The 18220-nt window shown below is 45.4% G+C and overlaps 1 protein-coding gene across 8 annotated transcripts in view; it reads left to right on the forward strand.

Moving 5' to 3' along the window:
• Positions 1-18220, forward strand: part of RASAL2 (RAS protein activator like 2) — a 1332618-nt gene that overhangs the window by 1194401 nt on the left and 119997 nt on the right. For all 8 annotated transcript variants that reach the window (XM_069641161.1, XM_069641162.1, XM_069641160.1 and 5 more), the window contains one exon: positions 3067-3916. In XM_069641161.1, the coding sequence (XP_069497262.1) occupies positions 3067-3916 (850 nt within the window). The remainder of the gene's footprint in view (positions 1-3066; positions 3917-18220) is intronic.

Consider the following 18220-nt stretch of genomic DNA (forward strand, 5'->3'; position numbering starts at 1 on the left):
GGATTATCCCCGTCGCACCAGCGTGGCCGAGGCAGATCTGGTTCTCGGACCTTCTGGACATGTCGGCGTCCCCCCACCCCAGTCAAACTGCCGACGGACGCGGACCTCCTCGCCAGAGAAGGAGGCGCCACCCTCCACCACGACCCGGGGTCGCTGAACTTGCAGGCCTGGCTCCTGCAGCATTAGAGTTTGGAAGGTACGATATCCCGGCGGACTTCAAGGAGGAGCTTGCAAAGGCCATGGCGTCCTCAACTCTCAAGTGCTATGGACACTAATGGAAGAGGTTCTCTGTCTGGTGCCGTGCACAGAAGATTAACCCTCTGCGGATTACGGCCCCTCAAGTGCTGCCGTACCTACTGTCGCTGGCCAAGGCGGGGCTAGCTCATGCCTCCTTCAAGATACATCTAGCGGCGATTTCCCACAACACCAGAACTCCAGGGCGATCATCTCTGTGGTCTCATCGCCTGGTCAAGGAGTTTATGAAGGGACTGTTCCGATCATTCCCGCCGGTGAAGGCTCCGGCCCCGGCGTGGGAGCTCAACGTGGTGCTGAGCAGGCTCATGGGGCCGCCATTCGAGCCTCTGCATTCGGCACTATTGAAGTTCCTATCGTGGAAGACAGCGTTTCTTGTGGCCATCACCTCCGCACGACGAGTGGGACAGATCCAGGCCCTCTCCTGCAAACCACCCTACCTGACATTCCACGAGACGCGGGTGGTGCTGAGGAAGCACCCCCTCCTTCATGCCCAAGGTGCCGTCGGACTTTCATCTCAACGAGCCCTTGGTGTTACCTGTTTTCTTCCCGTCGCCTTCGTCACTGGCCGAGAGTACTTTGCACTCGCTGGATGTGGCTAGAGCGCTGAAGTTCTACATGGACCGCACAAAGAGTTTTCGTAAGACATCACAGCTGTTTGTGAACTTTGGACCTGTGAACCAAGGGAAGGCCCTCTTGAAGGCTTCCATTTCCAGATGGCTCTCCGGCTGCATCATGCACCGTCACCGGTTGGCAAACCAACCGTTGCCCGGCCGTCCGAGAGCCCATTCAACCAGAGCGATCGCTGCTACCACAGCGTTCCTGTCTGGTGTGCCCTTGCTGGACATCTGCAGGGCTGCTACGTGGAGGTCGACACACACCTTCACGAGATTCTACTGCGTCGACCGGGATTCCAGGGAGGAGTCCGGAGTCGGCCAGGCAGTGCTGCGCAACCTGTTCACCTGAAGGTGGGCCTGGTGAGCGGGTAAGAGATGCTTAATGTTGAGCCTTGCCACCTCCCGTGGTTGTGCATGTGTGTACTGCTATGTATTCTTGTATTCATGAGCATGTGAATCCATGCCAGACCCCATGCTGGAGAAGGAACAAGTTACTTACCTGTAACTGTTGTTCTCCAGCATGGGTCTGGCATGGATTCACAAGCGAACCCTCCCTCCTACCCCTTTGAGGCTCTTCTCTTGGTCCTACTGCCACTTTACGTGCTACCAAATCTGAAGATGGCTGCCGGAGAAGGGGCTTAGGTAGAGGGCAGTCATTGGCTGGGGGCAGTATGACCCAGAGACCAGTGATTGGTTATTAGGAGAAAGACGGTTCAGAAACAAAACTGAAACTGATTTTTTCTTTACCGAGGATTCCCAGCCTGACGGGGAATATTCATGAGCATGTGAATCCATGCCAGACCCATGCTGGAGAACAACAGTTACAGGTAAGTAACTTGTTCCTTACACCTATTCCCACTGACAGCAATTTCAGCTAGAACCCTTAAGTTAGCTCTCCCCCAACCCCCTTTCTTGTCATCACTTTTGCCAGCTCCCTCGCCTTGCCAAAGATTGCATCTTCTAGGTTTCCTTTGACCTGTGAGGAGGCGGTTGCTGCCGACATTGTTAATGAACCCATTGGTTTCACTTAATCTTTTGTATTCTTAGTGCCCAAGTTCCACAGGGTAAATAACCGTGCATGGAGGTTCCAGGGACACTAGGTTGTGGGTTTGTTAAGAGATCCAGTCCAACACTTTGTTTGCTGGGTAAAGAGCAGACATAAAGGCCCTAACGGCAAAATTGGGTCATGTACTTATCTCTGGTATGGGTAAAGCCACTGACGTGCAATTGTTGCCAGCCTTCCCCCCACACCACTTTACAATCCATGGCGACTCCTAGCATCACTGTTATCTTGTCTGGCATTAGCATAAGTCTGACTTAAATTGCTGTTGCTTAAATTGCTGTTGCACTTCCACCTTTTCTTCTCCCACCTCCAATTCTCAGAAATCCCAGCACAGCTCTCATAAGCACTACTTTTTTTTACATAAACAAGTAATGGAGAGCTAGGGCTGGGCGATGTGGCACAAAAGTCATATATCGATATTTTTGATCTGAATGGCGATATACGATATATATCTCAATATTGTATATATGGATGAAATGCTCAGTTGTAAGCCACAACTACACGTGAGAGGTCGCAAACACCTTTATTTATAAGACATTGATAAAAAATAAAGTGCAAATGCAGGGTTTCTCTTCCTGTTTGAGAATACACACAGCTTTGTAAACATTAAAATGTAAATAAAACAATTGTAGTAAATGTAATGATGTACGTATATATCTTGATGTTAACAATATTGTCTCCTATGTCGATTTTGAAAATATATCGATATATTTCCAGATATATTGCCCAGCTCTATGGAGATCATATAAGTCTTCTTATATCTAAACTTTAACATTGAAAGAAATTATCCACAGGACACCCACAGTTAATGGCAAGGGCTAGAAGGAGCAACAAAAGGAGATAAAAACATGAGGCTCATCGTAGATACCTGGGCTCGCCTAGATGGGGACTCCATGGCAACATGTGCTGTCTTACTAATGTGTTGCCCATCTTTGGAAATCATTCATATGTTCGCAAATTCATCTCTAATACACACTATATGGGCCTTTTAGGAATCAAGTTTTTTTTCTTGTGCTTCATGATACTGTGGTTGTTCTTCTATATTAACTTGCATGTTTGCATGCATGCATAGCATTTTGCATATAAAGCCTTTTTTGCTGTAATTAAACAATTATTTATTTCCTCCCGTCCTAGTGACCTGCTGAAGTTGAAGTCCCCAACCCTGGACATTTCTGAGAGTTTTTTCCGAGGAAAATCTTTATTGCTGGTTCAGCAGGCCTCAACCCAGAGTATGACTTACTCTGATAAGGATGAAAGGGACAATATCATTCCCAATGGCCGCAGTGTCTCCCTCATGGACCTCCAAGACTCTCATGGAGTGCACAATGACCGTGTGTCTGTGACACCAGAAGTACCAGTGCGTTTGACTGGCAGCCAGCTGTCCATGGTGCAGGTGGCCAGCATTAAACAGTTGCGAGAAAGCCAGAGCACTCCACAGAGTGCCCCGCAGGTCCGGCGGCCTCTACACCCTGCTCTCATCCAGCCCCTCTCTTTCCAGAACCCTGTGTACCACCTGAACAACCCGCCGCAGGTCATGCCCAAGGCTTCTGTGGACTCCAGCCTTGAAAACCTAAGCACTGCCAGCTCCCGGAGTCAAAGCAACAGTGAGGAATTCATCCTCAGTGGCCCCAGTAATAGCAGTATGGAGGACTTTACAAGACGCAGCACACAAAGTGAGGATCTGACGAGACGACACACCATACCTGACCGGCCTGTGCCCATCGCTCTGCCTCGTCAAAACAGTACTGGTCATGCACAAATACGGAAAGTGGACTCAGCAGTGCTTGGGACTCGGGGTAAGGCAACACCATCTCTTCCTCATAGTGCTTCAGTACGGAGCACAGGAAGTATATCTGCGGTTTCAGCGGCTTTGCCAGGAGAGCAATTGCCGAATGGGAGCCGATCTAGGCAGCAATCAACGTCCTCCAGAGAGAGTCCCGTTCCAAAGGTCCGAGCCATTCATCGCCAGCAGACTCAGCCACAGGTAAGACCAGAACCTTTCTGATTTCCAGGAATATATTGTTTTCTAACTTCTGGTATTGCTCTTTTGTTGTACATTGCCTTACTTTTGCCAAGTCCTCTTGCCCTCTCTATGCTCTCCTTCGATGAGAAAACGGGGCCCATTAAAGCTGTAAAATGGTATGTGGTGCATGTGTAGTTTCGAATGGCTGGTCCCATGTGTAGTATGCCATTTACTTAGCACACCGTTTCCCGCACGCATACAACCAGATGTTCCTTTAAAAGTTAAATCCATAATGTGGCATTTAAGGCAGCATAATAACTTTATCTTGCAAATGTGAGTACTGTTACCTTTTCATACCTGCAATTGCCCTACAATGCGTTTCCCCACAATGCAACACACTTCTGGCAGTGATTTTACATTGCATACATGCTTTGCTTCTCATTTAAATTGGTAAGTAATCACATGTTTCATCTATGGAATTGTTAGGTAAGATTTGCACAGAACTGTTAAATCTTCCTTTGTTGGTTCAACCCCAGAACTTTTTGCTTTACTAGTGGGATATTTTTCATTGATACCTCAGTGAGTGGGAACCTTTTTCCACACTCACATAATCTTTAACTCTTTTTATGGGTGTCATTTCTAAGACACTGCACAGTGTATTTTTAAAGTTATCTTTAACAACCTATTGGCAATAAGTGCCTGTTGTTGCTGGGTTACCTTGGGGGCCGCCCCATTTAACTTTCTTGTGCTAACCTTGAGTGAACTACAATTCCCAAGGATAGAAAGGATCTTTGGATCCCTTTTAACATTTTATTAGGTGAAACCAGCCCACCCCACCTTATGTGGAGTGCTGGGGAGATGTATCCCCTTTCACATTTAAACTGTAACAATTCTGTTACAGTGACAAGCTTGCCTTCAATGGCTGGTGGCAGTGATACCTTTTATTAATTTGGTGCGCCTTTACGGGCTTTGATCACAGCTGCAGTAAAGGCACCTAAAGGTGCTCATTTTACCAAAATGGCCCCCGTCTTCTTTTTTTGCCATTTTAGTGTTTCTTGTAATTTCTTGTTCCTTCCCCTGACATCCAGGGTGGGAAATTCCTTTGTGTGATTTTTGTCTTCGGCGGGAGTCCTCTTGACTCCCCACCGAGGCTCCAGTCTGTGAGAGCAGGAAGTGAGTGAGGAGTCCAAAACTCCCCAGCCCTTTGTCTTAAGCCTTGCTGCTTAAATGGGGACAAATTCCAGTGGGGGGGCTAGCTGTCCTGATTGGACAACCAGATCGCCCCTTCTTGTAAAATGCGGGGCGAGAATGCCGAGGTTGTGCTGTAATTCCTGTTAAATACTGCGAACCTGGAAGCTGAAGATCTGTCGACCACTGGAACTTAAACCGAAGAGGAACATGAAGGAAAAGCAGCTGAGACGATTTCCAGCGACCGGAGAGCCTGCTGTGTAACCGGAGCCTGCTGTAGCCCTTCCTTCCAATCGACCTGGGGTCTCTGAAAATGATGACTCCGACCCAGAGCCTGACGACACCCACTAAAGAAGACTTGCATTTTGAGCCATCCCATGCATTGCTGCGGCCTTGCGTTGTTGCAATACCCCAATACCCTGGGACCTCAAGCCATTGTGCGGTGCACGGTCTTCCAAATCTCGCTGAAACTTCGTGGGCATCCTGGTGGATCTCCAGAGACACGAATCAAACCCAAAAAAGTCCCCTCAGCAGAGTGCTGGACCTTTGTAACGACGAGAATTCAACTGCGATTTTTCTGTCTTCTTCTGTGCTCCTTGAAAAGGCGCCAGACCCGCAGAACCGCATTCAGCCACGAGGGAAACCTTGCCTAGAGCCTTCTTCATCGATCCCTGCTGTAAAGTCCCTTCTTTGGTCTTGTTTTCAGTCTCCACAACAAGGAATCCACTGACCGGGTATTTGGCTGCAGACCCTGGAGTTCTCCTGCTGCAAAATCTTCTTCAATGTTGAGGTACTGTGTTAGCTAGGGTATGTACTTACCTTAGGCCTGTTAGGATTTCTGTGTAGCTATGTGGGGTTTTCTGTGATTGGGAGGTCCCTCGTCCAGTACACCCAGTTCCACTGCCAGAATCCTGCTAAGGTGTCTTCGGCAAAGCCCCTGGACCCTCTTCTAACTCTAAACTACAGTACTTACCTGTTTGCCCAGTTTTCCTAAGGATCTCTGACTTTTGCTACTAAAGAACTTATTTTGACACTGCCTGTTGGTCACTAGTCCTAGTGATCCCCCTTCAGCCACTGAGGACACTCGTGCTCCAAGAATAAGGGAAATACTGTCAAGGTATTGAGACTTCTGCCTAGAAAAGAAAATAAGTGTTTAAAAGTTACTTGGAAAGAGTTGGTTGGTAACTGTAATTCTAAGAGTGAACAGTTACAAATGTTCTTACTGATCTTGAATGTGTGATGCACTATTCTTGAAAGTATGGTTAACATCTTTTCTTCCTTAGCTACTGTTTTGCCAGTCTAATAGAAAGTAGATGTGAAGGTATTTTACTCTCCTGTGATTAGGTTGTGCCTCTTCCCAAAAGTAAAGTGTTGGTATCACCAGATTAGTCCCTTGAGGATAATTGTAGGAGTGTCCCCCAACTGGGTCTTGCTTCCCCTGACTTGCTGCTAGCCTGCCCAGAATAAGTCTGCATTAGGTTGTTGCCTACCTAGAATAACTATTCAATTAAGTGTAACATTGGGGTTTTCTTGCCCCCTCCATTGTGGGGTTAATCAAAGTACGTGGGTTTTACTTACCTTGTGGTAGCTGTGTGCCATCCCAAATAAGTTAAGAGTTACTGCTTACCTCAATCTGGGGTTCCTTGATTTCAAAAGCACCTGTAATTGTATATTACATCTTTAGGTTTTACTCACCTAGTATAACTGTGTGTTATGACAAAAGTAGTTATAGGTTTTTACTGCACCTAGAATAAGTGTTTCACTATTCATCAAAAGTATATTGTCAAGTTGACTGATTAAGTGATTTGTGCTAAGAATCCTTATACAACTGGAAGGGTCTACTGCCCTTTCATTACTGAATGTAATTGTAAAAAGTAACCATTGGTTTTTACTCCCCAAGAATAGGCTTGACCTGCACTGAATGTGTATGAAAAGGTTTTGACTTCCCTAGAACTACTGTTGGGTACTTCAAATAAGGTCTATACTTGGGTCTGTGTATATAGTGTTGTATTTTTATACTGTGATTTCATATAATGTTTTAGTGCTTACTTACCCCTAGATTTATCTGGGCCTACCTGTATTTAAATAAATAATTTATTTTTACAATACATAGTCTTTCAGTGTTTCTTTGGATCATTTGTATGACAATTTAATTTGCACTGATTCTTCTGCCCTCGCTCCCTCCTAAAATGAGCCTGGCTGCTCTGTCTACACTAGCATGAGCTCAGGTGGTATAGCCTTATACTAAGAGTGGAGTCTTGTAATGCCTCAGTTGAGTGGTTTTACTAAGCCCTTAGTTGGACTTCAGAAAAACTGTCGAGCAGCATAATAACTTTATCTTGCAAATTTGAGTACTGTTACGAGAAGGTTTCCTTTTCACACCTGCAATTGCCCTACAATGCGTTTTCCCACAATGCAACACATTGCTGGCAGTGATTTTACATTGCATACATGGTTTGCTTCTCATTTAAATTGGTAAGTAATCATATATTTCGTCTATGGAATGATAATTGTTCTGTGTCATTAGCGTTAAAACTGTCAGCATGATTATAATAGGGTGAAACAGTCTTCCCATTTGGGGACTGTTAGGGAAATATCATTTGTATGCTTCATCCCCTCTCTTAGTGAGACCCCAACACTTTTTGCTGGAATTCTGGATCTTTTTCTTTCAATTCTGAATGAGTGGAGCCTTTCTCACCTCATTCACTCTTATGGGCTCTGTCTTTTGGAACTCTATTCTTTGTATTCTACCTGTGCTATGGAGTTTGTCTTCTCCATAGCTGTTAAAGGCATCTGTGTTTGTACAGCTGTAGCACACCACTCTTTATGGGCTGTGTTGCTGGGAACCCTTAGGATCCCCCTTTAAGATTATTTTTCTATATCGTCAAGTAACTACAGTTCTTAAGGCTATCTCTCACAAAACTCTACAGTCAGAGATTGGCACACACCACCTTCAGTGGAGTGCCAAAGGGATACCTAGTATTATCCCCCTTTTCTCTGCTCCTGTGTCTTTTTAGTCACATATACAATCACCTAGTTATGGCTGGCGGGCAGTGGATGTGTTCTATCAATTGTTGTGTATTTGTTATGCTGTGTATTTTATATACCGCAGGCTATGGCCAAAGCCGGCGCAGTGCACAACAGGGGCACCAAAGTGCCAACTTTGGGGCCTCCCTTTTTTTTCACCCTTACTAACATGGTGGTTCTTTGCTAGCCCTTCTTCTACCATTCTGGGCGGAGGAGGGTCAGTGTGTGTGTTTTGCCTGCTCAAACCTTTACAAAACAGAAGAAATATTGTGTAGGCATAAGGAAAACATTCACATAAAATCAGAGTAAAACAGAAATAATTAACCTTAATTAAAAAGGATTAAAAAAAAGAATTGCAAACAGATTGTAATAAAATGACATCAAGTTCAGACTTTTGCCGAAACTGGAAGACCTTCCCTAACATTCTGAATATTTAAACATCTTTTCCATAGAAGATTGTCTGTCGACCTTGTATAATAAACCCATAGGGGCCCCATAAATTTCATCCTACGTGCAATTAGGGCCTTGCAATTTAAGAGCAAATGTTTAATAGATTCAATAGGGCAATTACAAAATCTGCAACCTCTGTTAACTTCAGTAATGATGCTTCTCCTAAACAGGATCTCATTCGTAGGGAGCAAGTTCCAACAGAGTCACAAAAGAAGGGCCCTATGGTGCTGATTTGGGAATTGTGAAAGCAGAGTGGAGATCCCCCGTCTTTTATGCTCATGGGCTAAGTGATTCATAGAAGAATAGGAGTCAAAAATGTCAGTCATAGTGACCCAATTTAAGTCATAAAGGGCCCTTATTACTTTTAGCAATTAGGGATTCTATAGCCAAAGAGATTTTTGAGAGTATTACTTCACAGTTCTTACCAAACTGAACAAGGTACTGGGAATTCCCTAAGGAATCGTATAAATTCTTAATGGTTCCACCCAGAACCTCATAGATAGAATCAGTAATTGGGGAAATCAGTTTTGAATATGACGACAGCAGGCGCCACTCAACACAGGCTTTTAGAGAGGTAATACCTAACTCGAATCTGATTGCTGCAAGAGGGATCGCATTAGGGACCCCCAGAATTTTGCACCACATTTTTGCCACAATCAGATCCAGAGATTTAAAAATAGGGTCACCATATAGTTAAAGGCCATATGTGATCTTTGGAACGATTTTGCCTTCATGGAATGAGTGCAGGTGGATAATGGAGATATCTAGGTGGTTTCTGTCAAGAAAGGCAATACGGTCAATATGAGAGGAGGATAACATCCTAGTGCTGGAATTACAGCATAAATCAGTAGAATATTGAACCTATTCAGGCAGCAATCATTTAGTACCCAGTTCAGTGAAGTTGCTCCCATAACAGAGGTTTGAGTTTCTTCTTGAATTTCTGGAAATCAGATTCCTGTCGCATTTCCAAGGTGGGTGTTCCAGTTTTGTTCCCCAAATATACTGCTTAACATCTCCCTTCAGAGAATGTTGTCTTGTAATGTAGGCAGGCCAGAAGGTTGAGTGGTACCGCCTGAGGTTCCTGTAAGGGGTGTGCTCGATGATACTTGTGTTGAGGTAAGGTGGCACTTAGACTGACTGGCTCTTGTGGATGGCACAAAGTGTTTTAAGGAGAATGTGTTCTTTAGTAGGGAGCCATTGCAGAGTTTATTGTGCTGGAAAAACGACTCCCTAGCTTTGAGGGTAAAATATCCTCATTCTGTAGTAGATGCATTTGGTGGATCACCATTTTTGGTTACGTTTCCAAATATATGGTTATTCTTTTAACAGCTTAAGGTGAAAGGGAGTTTTTGGTAGTTGCAATTGACCTGTTGTGTGTAGGGTAGACAGTCATCTAATAGAATGCCTATTTTTCAAATCAATAACACTAAAATACTTTGCGGAAGCTGGGATCATTGTCAAAATTGTGGTAACATCCGGAACCAATGGGAATTGGGGGTCTACTACCTTGTTTAGTGCGCGCAAATCAATTATGAAACGATATGGTACCTCATTACCTCCTTTCTTATACACCGGAAGAATGGGGCTGTTACATATGCTGCCTGTAATCTCTTCAATCACTCCCTATTTTACCAAATCAGACACAATACTTTTCAATCCTTTCTCTCCGTCTGCTGAAATGGTATACTCTGGAATACGTGGCAACGTTACTCCCTCTTTCAATGTAATCTTCACTGGCTCTATCTTCAAGCATCCCACATCATTATCATCTATTGCCCATATACAAGTTGGCACGTCCCTCAATTCTCCTGGCCAAGGTTTGGCCAGAAATTCTGACACTGGTACATTCTGTGGTGAAATAGTTAAAAACACTCCATCTTGTGTACAGTGAATAACTGCACTCAATTTTTTCAACAAGTTTAATCCCAAAAGATTCTCCCCACAATCCTCTGTTAACAGGAATGGACAGTACTAAGTGAATGGGCCTAATGTTACGGCTACTGGTTGGGATACTGGATTAATCACTGGGGTACCTGTGAACCCTACCGAAATATTCTTACGCCCTGACAGTGGTATCTCTGGAACTAAGTGATGGTCTATCGAGCACTTTTGTGCCCCTGTATCTATGAGGAATCTATGCTCTTCATTCCCGACTTTCATTTCTACGCAGGGTCCTTTCTGATTCACGGGAATATATACTTGTTCCGACCCCTGTCTTGGGCTGTCCTATTGGGGTAACAACACATCATCTGAAGTGTAGTCACTGTTATTATTGTAGTATGCACCCGTTTGAGTATCAAAAATGTTCCCGCCTCTTCCTCTATTTCCATTTTGCATACCCTGATGATTTTGATTCTGGGTAAAAGTAATTTGATTCAAAGCCTGGCCTTGATTCTGTGCTCCATTCCCTTGACTATTCTGGTTCTGCTGTCTTCTCTGACCGTACCCACCTCTATTTTGTAAATGTGGACATTGCGCTCGCCAGTGTCCTTCCTCTCTGCAATACACACATTGATTCAATCCCAAGGGCCCTCCGTGCATATTCAAATTACTCCTGCTCTGTGCATTTCCCCTTCCCCTGTTGTGTCCTGTTACTTGCTGGAGTAACACCCTTGTTTTCAAATTTGTTCTTTCCTTCGCTTCCTTTTCTTTCTCTGTATTCACTCGATTTTCATAATATTGGGCCATGTGTAATACTTCTAACGTTTTCGCTTGCCATGCACTTTCTGATGTCATTATTAAGTTTTGAATTGGGAGTATTAATCCTCTCACATTTGTCAACAAATAACCTTTTTTCCGCTTCCGTGCTTACATCCTGCCCACTGAAGTCTGTAAATACTTCCTCAAATCTATTAAAATAATCCTTAGCCAACTCGTCTTTACCTTGAACACACGCAGTCAATTTGTCCCATTGAATTCTTTTCTCTTGGACAAATTCTTTCAATTTCTGTACTATTCGTGCCGGTAACGCCGTCATATTCGGCCCCGGTTTCGCGCCTACTTCTTTATTTCTATCCTCCTGCATTACATTTGCCCAAGTGGCACCGTAGGCCGTCTCGTCATCTACCTTCCTTATCCGTTTCCATATATCCGCTGGCAGGATTACTGGGAATATTAGATCTATATCACTCATAGTGAACACTGATGATTGCAATAAAGACTCTACTTCTTTATAGAAGCCCGCTGAGTTCTTTCGTATATCAGGGATTGTTTGCTTTATTTACTTCCTGTCTAGAGAAAGGGACATGCACATATTGGGCTGTGTAATGTGCTGGAGTTATCTGAGCTGGAGCAGTTCCTACCGCAGGAATCTCTACCTCTGGTACAAAGGTAGGGGGCACTTCCCTCATAGGAAATACCGTGCTCACTGTTCCTCCCCCTTCTCTCATATGCAACAATATTCCAAGATCGAGGGATAAGGCTGTTTCTCCCGTCCCTCGTTCCAATGCCCTCCTATATACTGCCATTGTCTCGGGGAGGGGGGGGGGGGGGGCCGGGGAGGCTGGCTCTCTCCTCGCTTATATCCCTGTTTATCAGATTTTCAACCATTGTCTGTAATGCTTTTCTTTTCAACTGTAGAGAATATTCTTCAAATATTCCATGTATTTCCATTGCAGGAATACTAGGGTCTGCCATCCATTTTAACGCCTCTCGTATGCATACTTTTAGCCCAGTCCCAGTCTGTCCTGCTGGCAACAAGAATCGCTGCTGTCTATTGGTACCGTTTCTTTCCTACCTCTCTCAATATCTTTCCTACTATACCCCGGTGTGGCTAGTACTTCAGAATATTCTTCATCAAGTTCTTTCTTAAGTTCAAAAAGTCGCTCCACATGCTCTTTTATTTCCTCATCTCTCTCTCTACAACGGGCTAATGCATTAAAATCCAACAATCGTTGTGGCGGCAACTTCCCAATTAACCTTTTCCATTGTGCCGACAAATATTCCCCCCTGCATTCCAACAATACCTGTCTCTCATTGCTTCTCCTGAAATCATACATCGACGCTAGCGTGGCTGCCTCATCATTCCCATCTATATACATTTCCGCCTGCTCTTGCAATTCTCGCTTTCTCTCCTTGCTGATTGCAGTGCGGGTCACTATCACACATTCACTTTGTTCAAGTTCGCTTATTGGGGGAGCAGTCGGGACGGAGACACCCTCTTGGGCGAGAGGTGCAGAGGGGGCAGTGTAAGCGAGAGATGTCTGTTGGGGCTTTGGTAATTGCGAAACACTCGGGGCGGGCTGACTAGTGGGCGGCGCGGTTACTGATGCAGCCTGTGGCTGTGCTGGGGTTGGGAGGGGCTGAGCAGCAGCTACTAACGTAGTTTTTTTACTTTCTTTTCTCAGGCCTTGTTTCGTTTCAGTTAATATTTTATTCATCAATTCGTCTGATGAGTGTAACTCTCTTTGTGGATATATTTTCTCAATATTTAACTGGTTGCGTCGATTTGCTTTCCTCAAGCTATTACTCCACTCCTCCTCCTCCTTTTCTGATTTCGATTTATGTCTGCGCACATGTTTCTCTCTACATCTAAATCGGACCATTGCTTCCCTCCTTCAATCTCTAAGGATATCGAGTGCTGCGAGGCGTGTTTTTTTACTTATCAAAACCTTTTCCAGGTTATCTATTCGGTCCATCTCAAAACTCCCATTCCTCGGCCACTGAAGATCTTCCTGCTTTCTGGTTTGCTTATGCCAAATTTCACAAAACATTATCGCTCCCACACCATATTTCACATGCATATCATAAGCCGGCGTTCCCCCCGGAGGTGCAACCTGGCCAGTTTCCAAAGATTGTCCGCCGCAGCGGAAAAACCCTGCTAGGGTGGACAATACCCCAGGCATGTTTTAACCTTACCCTTGGTTAATCAAACTTACTCTGGGTGTTTGATTTTGCAAAATCAACTCTCAACCAATATCAGGATTACTTACGAATCGGGGCACAACTCACCTGAATAGTCAATTTGTCTTTCCAAGACACAATTCGTCCGTATACTGATGCAACCAATGAACTTTTGTCTGCGTATCTCGGCTCTGCCTCGTTTCGGGACCCTCGCCTCCTTGTTCACTGGCCGGGCACGTCGATCAGGGATCAGCTGTGTGCAGATCTGCAGAAAGGAGTCTCATCGCTTACGCAGGGGTGCCCCGAACACCTCTTGATCCCGGCTTGATCGTTCCCATCCTCGCCGTTCTTACCGCCTTCCTTATTTTGCAACGTACACGATGGAACAAGTGGGGGAGGGTCCCTATTCGGGCACCATCTTGAAGGGGCCCCTGAGGGACCCTCTAATGTGGAAACAAGGCACAGTCACCACACACGAACTGATACGCCAGACACGAGGTTGTATTCCCAAAAGCTAGGGTTTATTGCAAAGTAAATAGTCTCAGTTGGCCAACTGGTCTCACGCCCCGCGACGTGTGTCTAACAGACCTCGGGAGACGCAAGAGAGCGAGACACATACATCAGTTACATATATACAAAACTAACCTCTTACAATCAGTAGTGTTACATCAAAAACCATCCCTTGCACATCTCCTTTGAACTGAGCACGATGATTGACAATCGTGACGAGTATGACACCTCAAACATTTGTTTTAGCAACAGTTTGCAATTTTGTAAGGCTGCAGACATAAGTCTTTGTTGAAAAGAACAGAATGCTTCTGTTCTCGCTAGCAAGCTGCATGTGGGGGGAGAGCCACATTCCAGGCTTTCCTATCTCCTAGTTTCTATTTGGGTGCTGGGGTCAACTCGCTCTCCAGGACTGTACAGGGCTTGAGAAGGGGGGCCACAAAGAAGAACATAATTCAAGCAATTTAATGTCCGTTCCGAGTATTTTCACTGTGTTTTTGAGACACACTGGCACCTGCGGGCTGATTAAGATGCCTTGCTGCCTTCTTTCAAGGATAGCGCACGGGAGGAGGCCGGGTATTTCTATCAGGGTTGCTACGTTATGTTTCAGCATATTTCCCTTGGCCTTGCATTGCACACTGGTAAAGCAGGATATCATGTCAGCGAAGCATTTAGAACAGAAAGAAATAAGCAAACGTTAGAGAAAATAAGATGCCGATTTCTGTCACCTTAAAATGGCCGCACTTCGGTCAAGCTTATGATTATGTATTACTAACACTAAGAGCATGAGACGGTTGGTCTTCGGCCAACTTAGTACATTTCCCCATAATCAAGGGGTGTCTGTTTTTCTGGATCGACAAAATAAAAAGGGCCTTTACTAAGAAACCTATTGCCAAACCTTACAACTAATACAAACAGGGTGTGGGGTGGTTTTCAAGAAAAGAAAGAAGTGTTCACAAATATGTTGTGATACGATGGCTTTGGTCTCACTTCCCCACGTTTTGAGCGTGGGGTAAGATGGGATCTTGGAGAACAACACACTCAAGCTTTCCCCAGCACGATTCGACAGTTCCACTTGCAGCTATCAGGGCCACCGATGGACAAGTCCTGTTTCTCTCGAGTCTCTTGCCTTTGAGGACCTGACATATTCAATAACAAAACAAAAGTTCCTTCTTCAAAAATGAAAGTTTATTTCCTGGTTTTACTTCGGGTGAGGATTCTTCACCCCTCGGTCTCCTCTTCCGGGTGCTGACCCCTCTTTTCTTTCAGCCTCCCTGTTCCGGGTTCACTTTGGCTTATCCTTTCACTTACAAATCTTAATGTCTTTTGAAACAGTTCCAGTTCACCATTGTCAAGCCACTGTTTCTTGGTACTTTAGACTTCCCTCCTTCTGGTCAGCATCCCTCTTCCAGGTTCACTCTTGCCAACTTCACCTTCACATTTATTTTCAATGTTTACGGGATTCACTTCCCTTGCTTTCTCATGTGGCGGGATTCACTTCCCTTGCTTGTTCTTAGGTCAAAGGCTTTCGACTGTATGGGGATTATGCTTGACCTCCTGTATGACCACTTTGACCTACCTTGGTGGCTCTCCTATGGCCTTCTGGTATTTGTAGTTTTACTCAGATGGGGATCGACCAGAGTTTCTCAGAGCAGCACCCACGTGGTGCCGGTACCCCTTCTGCAGTTGGTCTCACCTTTATAATCATACAGTTCTTTGAACTTCTCTCACTTTGCCACTTTGTCAGTTTGTGACTTTTATTCACCGCAGCCCGGTTCTTATCGGTTCTCCTTCGACTCACCGGCTGTGATAAACCGCTTGGTTTTCCTTGTAGCTGGAGTCTAGTTCGGTACCACGATCTGGCTTATCAGCGTCAGCATGCTGCGTGTACCGTTAACATCTGCTGGAACGTACTTGGGCTGTTGTCCTCGGTCTTACAATTCCTTCTGCGGAGGTTTTGCACGGTTTTGTCAAAAAGGGCATGGTCGCGTGTCTCCTAGTCAGCCTCTCGAAGTTTGCCTCCTTTCTCTTCCTCTTGAACTGCTCGGTCTGGATAGTTGTCTCGTCGTGTGGTCTGCCTTGTTCGTACTGTGCTCTCTTGCTCCATCTTTTATCCCTGTGGGGAAGGGAAAGGGCTGTCATGTGTGTGTGATTCCAATCAATTGCCTGACTTTGCCTGACCCTTGTATTGGGACATGTCAGGTAAACTGCTCTGGTGTTAGTCCGTTCTCTCGCGTGTCGTGCAAATGTGTTTGTGTCGGGGCAGTAGTTTTGAATGTCCTACGTGATAGGATGAGGGAAAAGGGGTTGAAAGAAGGGGATACCACGTCTCATACATCAGTCTTCCACTCCCTGAGGACCCCCCATTCAGGTGATCCTCCCTCACTGTCCACCCCCAGGAACTGGATCCAATAGCAATGGCCGTGTCTGGGCCACCTGGATGACAGATCCCCGGGGACAAGCTAGGGGGACACCTTCAGGTTTCTCACAGTACACTCCCAGTCTAGTGTAGTAGGCCTACAAGGTTGAATGCCAGAACCATTCCTACCCCAGAAGGGGTGACGGAGTTGGAGGCGTCCCTGAAATCCCCTCCCCACGACCCCCGAACATGCGTTGAATGTGATGAGTGGTACCACTTTCAGTTGCCTAAGGCCATGCACTCTCCATTCTGGCCAACGTTTTCTGTTTCCTTTCAGAAGGTTTCAGACAAATGCATTGCCACAAAGTGTTTAACCTGGCCTTTGGTTTCCCGGTTGTAATCTAAAGCTAATGGTTCCAGTCCTATAGACTTTGTTCATATTTCATAAGCAAAGATATTTTTATGGGCTGAGGATTTTACAATGACTTAAACAGTGACTGGCTGGAAACAGTTGACACATGCAATGCTGTGACTTAAGTAGTGGATTTACTCACATATCGGCCCCTCGGTGTGGTGTAATTGTGTACCTCTATCTTCAGCACTGGCTCTTTAATCATTCAGGGGATGTGTTAGCCAAGAGGATGCTTTCATGACCTCCAGACATCAAGCAATGTTTTGAAAAGGTTACGTTTTCACAGTTTCTCTTTGGAGTCACTTTCCTGTCTCAAGCTCTTGGCCCTCTCTCCAAACTCCCCCTTTGTCTACCTCCTTGACAGTCCACAATGATCTTGTGCCTAAGGGAGTCTAGAGAATGTTTTCTTCCCTGCTCTCCTCCTCTTCACTCCACCTCAATACCCACTGCCCCTTTCCATCCTCATTGAGGTTGCTTATCCATTCCCGTTTGCTTGTGGGGGAACTATTCCTTTTCATCCCCTTTTGATTATCTCTACATCGTCGAAAGACCTTCCTTCAGCTACCGCTTTAACTTTCTCATACATCAGTCTTTCTCTTTTTAGATTTACTAAAGACCTTTCCTTCTTATACCTGGCTCGCCTCTTCACCTCCTCTCCAAGTCTTTTCACTCTGTCACCTTTCAGCCCCCATCCTGCTTATGTCCACTTTCTCCTATCTCTCCTACCCAAGTCTTTCCCAATATACTACACCTACTACTCAGGACCTGTCCATTCACCACATTTCAGGTCAGAGCCACCTCTGTTCAGCCGTTATTGCCATCCTCCTGTTTCTCTACTTCCTTTCAACTCGTGTTTTTGTCTCTCTGCACTGGTGTAACAGGGGCCCCCGCAGCCCCCGCGGTGTGGGGGGCCCCACCAGCACATGGCTGGGAGGGGGCCCCAGTAAAAAAAATAAAAAAAATAAATGGAAATATTTTTTTCTAAAAAAAAAAAAGTTTCTTTTGAAATTCACTCTGCATTCATAAAGAACATTTCTGTAACAGAAATAATTTCTTTATGAAGGCAGAGTGACTACAAAAAGAAACTTTCTTTTTGAAGTCTGAGGGCCCCCGTACCCCATGACATGGAAGACCCTAGGCTGGAGGCCTCCATGTCATGGGGTGGGGTGGGGAGGGGGGAACCCTATGCCTTCAAAAAGAAATTGTTTGTTTTTGAAGCCACTCAGCCATCATAAAGAAATTATTTTGATTATGGTTCGGTCCTTAACTGAAATAATTTCTTAATGAAGTTATAGTGACTTAAAAAAGAAACAATGGGGCTCATTCTGACCATGCCGGTCCGGAAACAACGGTGCTGGTAAGCTTACAGGCACTGTTGTTTCTGGACCGGCATATTACAGGTCTGCCTGGTGGGGCTGCCGTGCCCGACAGGTCTGACCCTGCCAGGCACAGCAGCCACGGTAGGCAGACCTGTCACGGAAGCACCGGCACCGTTAACAATGGTGCAGGTGCTTCTGTGTCCCCATTCCCGTGGAGTCTG

The sequence above is a fragment of the Ambystoma mexicanum genome, chromosome 1q (genome assembly GCF_040938575.1).
Source record: "Ambystoma mexicanum isolate Mex_15411 chromosome 1q, UKY_AmexF1_1, whole genome shotgun sequence".
NCBI classification, from domain to species: Eukaryota; Metazoa; Chordata; class Amphibia; order Caudata; family Ambystomatidae; genus Ambystoma; species Ambystoma mexicanum.